General features: G+C 39.6%; 2 protein-coding genes across 2 annotated transcripts; both read right to left on the reverse strand.

Annotated features, from left to right (window-relative positions):
• Positions 1 to 2,197: 2,197 nt before the first annotated feature.
• Positions 2,198 to 5,338, reverse strand: LOC9300447 (transcription factor MYB120). Its single transcript, XM_021027914.1, has 4 exons — positions 4,065 to 5,338; positions 3,847 to 3,979; positions 2,727 to 3,767; positions 2,198 to 2,638 (listed from the first exon to the last, which is right to left on the reverse strand). The coding sequence occupies exons 1-4, from the start codon at positions 4,389 to 4,391 to the stop codon at positions 2,373 to 2,375; spliced, it is 1,767 nt and encodes a 588-aa protein (XP_020883573.1). The 5' UTR covers positions 4,392 to 5,338; the 3' UTR covers positions 2,198 to 2,372.
• A 169-nt stretch (positions 5,339 to 5,507) lies between these two features.
• On the reverse strand, positions 5,508 to 10,355 carry LOC9302146 (bromodomain-containing protein DDB_G0270170). The gene is made up of 9 exons (XM_021027827.1): positions 9,381 to 10,355; positions 8,928 to 8,952; positions 8,759 to 8,840; positions 8,616 to 8,661; positions 8,413 to 8,511; positions 8,133 to 8,201; positions 7,702 to 8,032; positions 7,442 to 7,587; positions 5,508 to 7,352 (listed from the first exon to the last, which is right to left on the reverse strand). The coding sequence occupies exons 1-9, from the start codon at positions 9,867 to 9,869 to the stop codon at positions 5,892 to 5,894; spliced, it is 2,748 nt and encodes a 915-aa protein (XP_020883486.1). The 5' UTR covers positions 9,870 to 10,355; the 3' UTR covers positions 5,508 to 5,891.
• Positions 10,356 to 11,082: the final 727 nt, after the last annotated feature.

Below are 11,082 nucleotides of genomic sequence, written 5' to 3' on the forward strand. Positions count from 1 at the left end.
TCTTTCGTCCGAGACAGATTACAGACAAGAATTAACGGATGGTCGGCAAAATTTTTATCTAAAGGTAGGAAAGAAGTGATGATTAAATCGGTAGCTGCGGCATTACCAACTTATGTGATGTCGTGCTTCAGACTACCGAAAACAATCACTTCTAAACTTACCAGTGCAGTTGCTAATTTCTGGTGGAGCTCGAATGGTGAATCCAGAGGCATGCATTGGATGGCCTGGTATAAATTGTGTACTAGTAAAATGGAAGGAGGGATAGGATTTCGGAACGTCGATGATTTTAACTCGGCATTACTTGCTAAACAGTTATGGCGATTAATCACGGTTCCAGATTCTCTCTTTGCAAGGATTTTTAAAGGGCGGTATTATCGGAAATCCAACCCATTGGAAAATATAAAGTCTTATTCCCCATCGTATGGGTGGCGGAGTATATGCTCAGCTAGATCTCTGGTTAAAAAAGGACTTATTAAAAGAGTCGGATCTGGGACTTCTATCTCAGTTTGGGAGGATCCATGGATTCCAGCTCAATTCCCGAGGCCAGCAAAAAGTAATGGATCTATTATGGATCCATCTCTTAAAGTAAACATGTTAATCGACCGCTGATCGAATTTTTGGAACATTGATCTCCTTAAGGCGATCTTTGACTAGGATGAAGTCGAATTAATTAGTGCCCTACCAGTGGGAGCGATGCACAAGGAGGATACTTTGGGTTGGCACTTTACAAAATCCGGCAAATATTCAGTTAAGTCGGGGTATCATACCACAAGGTTGGATAAGTCAGAGTCTAGCTCCTCTTTCATTGGGCCAGATCTCATTAAGTTAAAGGCTAACACTTGGAAAGTACAATGTCCACCAAGGATACGTCACTTTTTATGGCAAATCTTAACGGGTTGTGTACCGGTTACAGAGAATTTAAAGAGGAGAGGAGTTGTTTGTGACTCAGGATGTGCCAGATGTGGTGCACCTGAGGAGACAATCAATCACACACTCTTTCAGTGCCACCCAGCACGACAGGTTTGGGCACTTTCTCAAATTCCTACGGCTATGGGGATTTTCCCCTCGGATTCTATTTTTGCGAATTTAGATCATCTATTTTGGAGGATACCTTCGGAGGTTGATTCCAGTGCTTATCCATGGATTCTTTGGTATATCTGGAAAGCACGGAATGAAAAGATTTTTGGAAATGTTGATAATGATCCGCTAGAGGTTTTACGGCTAGCGGAAAAAGAGGCACAATTGTGGCAATCAGCTCAAGTGGAGCTTCATAGTGAAAATCAAGAATCATGGGCAACTCCAAACCGGCCTCGAACGAGGGGGTGTCTATTGATTCGAATTTCACGGGATATCGTTGTTTTGTGGACGGATCTTGGAAGGACAATGATAAGTTTTCCGGACTAGGGTGGTTTTGCACACCATCACATGGTGAGCCGACAACAAGGGGAGCTGCTAACCTCCGTAGAAGCCTATCTCCGCTACATACAGAATTCGAAGCCCTCATGTGGGCGATGAAGTGTATGATTGGTGCAGATAATCAAGATGTAGCTTTCTTTACAGACTGTTCTGACTTGGTGAAGATGGTGTCTTCCCCAACCGAATGGCCGGCCTTCTCAGTGTATTTGGAGGAATTTCAGAGCGACAAGGAAGAGTTCTCCAATTTCTCTCTTTCTCTAATTTCTCGATGTGCTAATACTAAAGCGGACAATCTGGCACGAAAAGTTCGTACGGAACCGCTACACATCACCTATGTAAACAACATTCCTCAGGAATGACTCTTTTGAGCTCTTTTTAATTTCGGATGACAAAAAAAAAAAAAAAGGGTTCTCAAATGTTTTTCTCTCCACTTTTTATTATTTTCTTATTTTTTATTAGTGAAAATCTATGTGAGAACTTTCCACCGCACATGCTCTTAATTACTATATAGCACACCAAAAAGGCAATAATCGTGACTTCTGTCTATTTACAAATAATTTGAAATCAAACAAGATGTTAAAATAAACAAGGAAAATTGGTTACGAAAACCTCTATTTCTTTAAGGGGTTTTTTTTTGTAATAAACCCTAAAATCGCTACTTTTTATAATTTTACTTTTTATTTTTTTAAAAATGCAGGTCATGAAGTCAAAATGACTGCGTCTAGGTATTTTCATGAAAGTAGTGAAAACTTTGGAGTTTGAAAATCAATACACGAACGTATCCATAACCACAAAATTAAGTAAGGAATCAAATAGCATTGAATAGTTAACAGAAGATTTGCAACAAAATATAAGAAAAGAAAAAAATTAATGATACAAATACAATCAAAGATCAAAAACCTCTGTTCTTTGTTAGTTCTTGATCTTGGTCCGTAGATTTTTTTCAGACATTTTTTCTACCTTATTCCCTGCATGTCGTCCCAGGAGCAAGTATTGTTATTATTGTTGTTGTGTTGGTCGTTTGTTGCGGTTGCGAGGGCTGTAGAATCAGCAGGGAATAGTGAAGCTAATTGATGAACATCAAGAACGAGATTGTCGTCAGTGACAACAGATGATTGTCCGTTAGAGATCTCTCCACTATCACTTCCCCAATCAAGGAGCTTAGCTATGTCCTCTTGCATTGTGTTCATTTGAAGAGACTCTTCTTCCTTTGATTTCAGATCTGCGTTTCAGTCAAAAACATTTAAAATTTTCCCTATAGAGAAGTAAATAGTTTAGATTTGAAGTGTTTTGAGTGGTTTAAATTGTACCTTGTACGGAACATAAGTTGTCAGAAGAGTCATAATGTCCGAAACTAACCGAGAAGAAGTTGTCGTTGTTGTTGTTATCGTTGTTGTTTGGAGGAGAAGCTGTGAGTTGTCTTCGTTTTGGAGGCCGGCCTCTGCCTCCAGAGGCTAAAGCTTCGGCTTCTTCAAGGACATCCTCTAAGAGGCTGCAGCTACTACTTCTTCTATGAACACCGGAACTGTTAAGGTTATGATTTTGTCTCTCATTGTCTGTGAAGTTGTTGACATTATTGAAGGCATCTATTTGGGGAATTTGGTTTGAAGGGAGCTGCTCTGGTTTCATGGAGTAAACCGGGTTGGTATGAAAGGAGGTGGAAGAAGGAGTGTAATGGGAGTGAAGAAAGCTTGGGGAAGAAGTTGCTGTAGGGTAAGAAGAAGAAGAAGAAGGGTTTAAAGAGAAGGAAGGAGAGGAAGAGTAATTGTTATTAGTGTTGTGGTAAGTAGCTGTTTGAGCGGTTGGGGAAGGGTAAGGCAATGTTAGAAACGAAGTGTAGGAGTCTCTTGAAACAGGGGAAAATGGAGCGGTTGAGACGCGGTTGATGCAATTGAGAGGAGTATTCGCATTGTTGTAACGTTTAGCGAAGAGCGATGAAGGCGGTTGAAGGAGAGGTGGAGGTCTAGGGAAAGTGAAATTTGCGTTATTGTTATTGATTTGGGAACTTGGGAGGGCGAAGAGAGGAAGAGTCGGGTATTGGTTGTTGCGAGGGGAAGATAAAGGAGAGGAAAGTGGCGGTGGAGGCGGTGTGGAAGAGAGTTGAGAAGGAGTTTGGGGTGTGTTTGGAGTGTGAGGGCTAAGTGGATGGAGGAGATTAGCGGTTGTGGTATGAAAAGTGAAAGATGATGAGGAGTTTGCGTTTGCGGATACTGGTGTTGGAGATGGAAGAGGGGAGGATGATGGTGTGTTTGGTTGTGAAGATTGTGGTTGAAAATACATTTGTTGATGATGATGTTGTTGTTGTTGATGATGATGATGGTGATGATGATGGTTATGTTGTTGTTGTTGTTGTTGTTGATGATAATGTTGTGGATGTGGATGGAGTTGATGGTTAGGGATAATGTTGTTGTTGTTGTTGTTGTTGATGATGATGTTGTGGATGTGGATGGAGTTGATGGTTAGGGATAATATCTGGAGGATAAAGAGGAAGTCCTTGGCGTTGAAGGCGTTTCAACCTCGTGTTCCAATAGTTCTTGATCTCGTTGTCTGTTCTTCCCGGCAACTAATTTATGAAAAATTTGCAAAGAGATTAGTTAACGTGTAACGCAGGTAACACCAAGTATATATGTATAAGTTGTTGTTTATACCTGAGCAGCCATGCGAGCCCATTTGTTTCCAAGCTGAGCATGAAGCTGAATGATGAGACGTTCTTCATCGCCGGTGAAAGAGCCTTTTTTGAGATTGGGCCGGAGGTGATTGGCCCATCGAAGACGGCAGCTTTTGCCGCAACGAGCCAAACCTGTGTTTTTCTGAACGGCGTTCCAGTTTCCTTCACCGTTCTCTCTAACGTACGCAGCAAGTATCTCATCTTCCGCCGCCGTCCATGGACCTTTCTTCAATATCACTCCTCCGTCTGATAAGTGATTGGTGGATCCACCGTCTTTCCCTGCTCCTCCTCCTCCGTACAGGATCATAGCTTCTTCCCTCGCCGATTCGAGAAGAGAAAGAAACAAATAAAAAAACAGAGTTTTGTGTTTTAATAAAGTATTTTCTTTTTGTGTTTTGGCTTATGATTGGGGGGATTTGAGAAAGGTAGGACCCACAGAGTGATTTTCAACCCCCAAGTTCGGCCATCGGAAAATATTTGTTGTTTTGTTTTTTTTTTTTACTGAGACAAATGATGACAAAGAGGGAAAAACAGAGAAGAGGTAACTTAGGTAATTTACGGTGTAAAATTACAACGGAAAAAACAAGAAATAAAAGAGATATAAATAAAAAGAGGAGAGAGAGAACAAATTGACAGTGTTTGTTTCTCTGGACACAACACAAGTCTTCTTAAGACAACTCACAATATCGGTTGTTTTTTTCTGAATTACTAATGTTTTTTAATCTTCTATTTTAAGTAATGACATTTGTAACGCGCTTATTTTAATATCATCTTCAACGTGAACTATCTTCTCTTACAGTTTTACTACATGTGAAGAGGATTTGATCGTACGACTTATTTTTTACATAATTAGCCTTTTAAAGATTGTAGAAACAACTTATTTTTACAGGACTGGTCAAATGTTTTCAACCTTCAAATAACATTTTTCCCCCATAAAACCATTGTCAGCTTGGATAGATTGGCATAGTTGACAAACATTATCAGATTCTACCTACAAACTCATTTAGTTTTTGGTTTAACTCAGTGCAACGCATTCATATTGAAAAGTTTCGATTTCAACCCATGAATCAAACATGAGATTGATTTGTGAATAATGTTTTGTACTCATCCTACAATTATTCATGTTGCTTGGCGTTTCAAACATTGAGGTGCATGAGGAATCAAATTGATTTAGTGGTAAAATGCTCTTTTGTCTCATTTATCATAAATGCCTTATGGAGTTCTTTTCTTATCTTTGACCAAACACAGAAAACACTTGTTGTGTGACCTTTCCTTCTTTCAAAGCAAATGACGCGAGCCACTTGTGTGTGCCATAACTTGAAGACTCGGCCAAACAACCTTCACTATGGTCATATGATATAATACTAATTCATATATTATATAACAAATAGAGAAGTGTAGGAAGACCAAAGACTTCACGGAATCAGGTGAATCAAGAACTTGGATTGGTTTGATGAAACATCTACGTTAGGAACATAGTTAGCTAACCGGGATGTCGATATCAATAAAAATCTCCAAATTTTAACTCTTAGACCAACTATACTGATGACTGATGACTCTAACCAGCCTGAACCTCGAAATAAAACTAACCACATCAAAAAAAATAAAGAAGCCTGGTAAAAGATTTTGATTCACATGTAGACTCACCCGGTAAAACAGCTCTTGGCCTTATGTTTGTTTCCGTTTTGATACCACAGCGATCAATTACATATCCAGCCCACTTTATCGCCTGGTGTAATGATGAGCACAGAAAACAGAAAAGGCTGTGGCGGTATCATTTGCTTGGGTTTTCTTCATGGCTGTTTTTTTAGAGCTGTAGCGCCAAATCAGGCTGTTGGGAATCGACACGAACACCAGAAGATTGTTTTGCAGGAGAATCAGGCGAATGAACTCCGATGTTCAAATCTGGTGGGAGATTGAGATTCTCTTGTCTCTGCTTCAACTGGACTTGTGGAGTAATGCCTCCTCGCCATGGAGACTGGACATGGAATCTTGTGAAATCAGAAGTTGGAGCAGCCATCTGAGGAAAAACAATCGGTCGGTTGTTCTGAATTGGTTGTGATCCTACGTTCATCATCCCGTGAACAGGCTGGTGCACAAATGTCTGGAAAGGGAAACCATTCCTCTGAGGATGGAACTGTGTCTCTTCGGGGTCTCTTGGTTTGAAAGCTTGTTGGTGAAGTTGTTCCCTTGACGGATTATACAAGGACTCCGCAGAAATGTGGCTGCTCCTCAGATTAGTAGGATTTTCAAATGTTTGTTTATTATTCCCTCCAGCTCCTATCGACATCCATGCTCTTGCAGCTGCTACAGAAGCATTGCTCGAATCTTCACTTCTTGCGGATTGTGGTGACGAGACATTAGGTGGAGCATCAGCTTTAGGATGATTATAAGTAGAGTTGTGCTGTGTTCTAGCCTTCTCATTGAAGTTTCTCATTAACTGTGCTTGTTCACCGTGGCTTTGACTCTGTTGTCTCATGGGTTGTTGTGAACTTGTTGCTGTGCGACTCATTTGATTAGCAAAATCAGTAGATAGATCAAACATTCTGTTGCTCACACCAGGAGAGTCTTTGCCATTACTCAATCCACCAGGAAAGATCCCGTTAGTAGTCATCTGATGCTTGTAATGTTCAGAATCTTTAGAAGTCATGTTCCTCATCATGTCACTTGATGACCTGTATGATGCCACTGTATCTGATTTTCCAAAGCTACGGTTTTCCGAAACACAAGTAGAACCGGAATTGGATTGTTCTGCTGGTGGGGGTAAATTCAGTTCTACTTGCTGAGGAATCCTATTTTGGGACTTGACAAAATCTAGCGGAGAAGGATTTCGATATTCATGCTGGCTCATTGATTTTAGGTTTCCTACTTGAGTAGCAACAAAAGAAGGACTCCCTTCTGACGAAGCCCCAATAGATGTTGGAAATGGGAATGCACGGTTTCCATCTCGAACGGGTCTGTTACCCTGTTGTTCCTTTACGGGCAGAGGAGTCTTAAACAGTGTCTCATTCTTCTTTGCAGCAGCATTTGATTTTGGCTTTGAAAAGACAGATGCTTCTTTAGGTGGTTCTTTAGGTGTGTAGGTTTCAAATAGAAGTACTGGCGTAGGAAGCGGCTCGTATTCTCCAACCCATCCCCGACCAAACTTAAAGTCTGCAGGAAGTGCTTGCTCAATTCGCTGAGAAGCTATTTTCCATGCAACGGGTCCAAGAGTAGCAGCAAAACGTGCAAGGCTCCTACCATACGCATGTTCTGCATGAAGCCCTACCTGATGATACGGGAAAATAATTTAGTCAAGAAGGTTAAGCGCAATCATAAAATGACAATGAAACTTTGAGCATAATAGTTATCACTTACAGCAACAAACTGCTTGATTTCACTCTCAAATGTTGTGAATATGGACTCCGATCTATCGGCCTGCTGATCAGAATTTTCATAGGTTGCACGGCGGTCTTCCTCAACAACCGACAGCTTCCTCCCACACTTACCAACAAGACCCTTTCCTAGGAAAAGTGAAACAAAATGGAAATATATCAAGAAAAGAGAAGAGGTGGGTGGAAGAAAAAACCATTATTCTTAGCATCTACAACTAATTGAAGTATGTGTTTCCCTCATACCGGATGACAAGTCTTCTGCTTTCTCCAGATTGTCTACTAAGGATGCATTTCCCTCAAAAAACACATCTGTACAGCTGTGCTTTTCATGTCCGCCAGTTTGAGTTAAAACAGGTTCATTTTGAGAAGCTCCTCCACTTGCAAGGTTCGCACCAAAGGAGAAATCAGAACCAACGGGCTCTAGACCATTTCGACTAAATGGCTGTCTCACTTGCTTCTTCACAGAGCTGCCAGGTTTCACCTTTTCATCTGTTTTAAGCTCTTTCTCAGCACGTTTAATCTTAATTCTTGCCTTGTCAAACTTCCTCTTCCCCATTTCCTGAATAGTCCTTGCCTGGTAGGAAAAAAAAACGAGTTTCAAATGCCGGGGAGCAGAAAAGAAAACCCAATTTGCAAAGAAAGAAGATTGGTGAGAAAATAAAAATATGATTTACCTGTTTATAGTACACAGTATCTGAGGAATTGTATTGCATCGCATTTGAGCAAATCAATAAGACATCGCTCTGCAGTCAAAAATACAGTTCCAAAAACAGCTTAGCAAAGGAAGTCAAGCAACAATATAGGTGATGGATTTAATTCATGATCCTAGCAACTACACTAGAGCAGTATTATCACAAACCAATTCTTCTACAAAGAATATCCTGAAAAGTTACAAAATCAGTTCATCATGTAAAAGCTCTCCATGTAAACTTGAGAAACAAACTTATCACCCACCTCAAGCTCTTCCAATGTAGAATATGATCCATGTGCAAGCTTCTTCCTCACTGTGGAAAAATCCATGGGATGCTCTATCATCTCATGATAATCAGGAAGCTGCAAAATACAATCCCAAAAAAAAAAATCAAATAAAACAACTTAAAGCTCCAATTGCTGAACAGATTAGTCAGAGATGACTCCAGGGAATCCTCCATTACTACCTCTTCAGGATCAACCGGTTCTGCATACACACCATAGATGTCTTTCCTGTTTGCAAAAAGAACTCCCAAGTAAGATAAGATAAACAATGTGATTACGCAGTCGCACACAACAGAGAAAGAAAAGGATTTTGTGAGTTGTGTACTTCTGAAGTTTGTCAAGAATCAACTCCAAAGACTTCTTGTCAAGGATAGGTGTTGTTTCTGAAAAATGATCACACTGAATCCCTAATACAACAAGAACAATAACCAAAATCAGACTGAGAGGAGACTAGTCATGATAATCAAAACTCAAAAACCAAGTAAGCATCATACCAGAAGCACTCCTCCTCTTCCTTTCCTGATAAATTCACAAGAGAACTCATATCAGAAACCTCAAAAATGTACTTGAATCAAAACCCAATGCCACACAAAAAGAGACAGAAGTGATTGACCAGATAGTGTGAGACAGCAACAACAACAACAACAACAACAACAACAACACACATCAAGAATTGAGAGAGAGAGAGAAAGAGTAAAAGATGTGGGTGATGGAGAGAGAAAGGTGGGAAGTGTGATCAGATTCTGTGGGAAGAGAGAGAGTGAGAGACAGCATAAGTTAGTGTTTTTTTGACAGTTGACCCCGACAGTTTAAATTATCTCCCAATTCCCCAACACTCTCATTGCAAGCAAAGAACCACACACACAGAGACAGAGACAAGAAACCTATATATACACACACACTGACTGTGATAAAGTTCATCACTTTCTAGGGTTTCCGTACAATACCTTATCATCATATTCCTCAGAATCAGCTTCTTCTTCCTCTTTCTCTTCCACATCATAATCCTTCTCTTCTTCTTCATCTTCGTCGTCGTGACGGTTAATCTTCCTCTTCTTCACTTGCCTCTTCTCACTCACATCTTCCTCCTCCTCCTCTGCTTCATCGTCCTCATCATCTTCTTCTTCTTCTTCTTCATAATCAGACGCGTGTCTCACACGCGCTCGACTCTTAATCGGAGGGTCAGCTCTAGCACGGCTCTGGTTCAGCTTAAGAACTTGTTTCAGCTTCTTCTGTCTCTTCTTCTCCTCTTCAACATCATCCTCTTCCTCCTCGTCGAAGTAATCATCGAAATCGAAGTTATACCTCACATTTCGCTGCCTTTGACCTCGCCGGAGCTCATATCCCGATTCACCCGGAGACGAACTACTACGCCGCGCCGCCAGATCCGCCTTCGACGGTCGACCTTTCCTCCGCCGTCTCGCGATCTGACTCATCTTCTTCTCTATCGAACTCAGTGCACAACACCCAATCCCTTTCTCTCTCTACAGCTAAGGTCTCTCTCTCTCTGCAACTTTCTATTTTTTTTTTTCCGGGTAGGAGAGAGAAAGGAAGAAAATGAAGAAACTTTTGGTCAACCGAAGCTAAGTCTGAGCCTTAGGTTCGGATAATTTGATGTATTCAAAAAAAAACTGCGCTATATAAACGGCGTTAATAGACGGACGTTAGCTACTACCCGTTGCCCGGCTAGTTAAATTTGTTATTTTTATTAATTATAGTTTCCACGTCATCAATTTCTTATTGAAGCTTAGACACGTTACTCACGCGCTTTACACTAGGCACTCGTGTTTAAGGAATTTCATTTAAAGTTACTTAATCAGAAGTGTAATTTTAAAATTAAGAGAACGAGTAGGATCATGTACTGTATTTGTGTTTTTGAACTTACCTAAAATGTATAAACACGTTTTAAAATGAAATATTATGTTGAAGTACAACATCTGAATTTTCATTAATATTTCTGACTATGCTCATTTAATTGATGTCGGACAATTGTATGCTCTTATTGATCTTATTTTCTTACCACAAAATATAGTTTACGGTATTTCCTATAGTTAATTGAGCGATACGAATGTGTTATGTGTATATCTAAACAAATATATATATATATACTTTATCTTATATTATTATGAGAGAATTAGTGGTAGACTTTTGTGAAAAATTTTAGAAAGAAAGAAAGAAAGTATAAGCTTAAGAGTTAAGAGAGAATGAGCAATTTGGATTGATGCGAATTTGCGAACACAAATTTGACACGACGCCTATTTCAAAAGTGTAACCTTTTTTTGTCCCATCCTTTTTGACAAAATGGTACAGCCTAACCACTTTTACTAGAAATATATTCTCCCAATATGCATGAGAAGTTCATTGACGAATTGCTATAATGGATTGGTAGGAAAATATAATTAAATTTGAAATTTAGGGATCATTGTTACTGTTAATCTTTAATAAGTTTCTGTCTCTTAAGGTACTAATTGTTATTTTTCATTTTGAGTTTGATATTCTTAATAGGCTAAGATACGTAATTAGTAATATTTTATCCCTGACATACGATAAGGTAATGTACTGTTTTCCTTATAAGAGAAAATAAACGATAAAAAAATGATAACCTAAAACAGAACATAAACAAAACAAAGATATAAAAGTTTGGAATTG

This window comes from Arabidopsis lyrata (assembly GCF_000004255.2).
Source record: "Arabidopsis lyrata subsp. lyrata unplaced genomic scaffold ARALYscaffold_8, whole genome shotgun sequence".
NCBI classification, from domain to species: Eukaryota; Viridiplantae; Streptophyta; class Magnoliopsida; order Brassicales; family Brassicaceae; genus Arabidopsis; species Arabidopsis lyrata.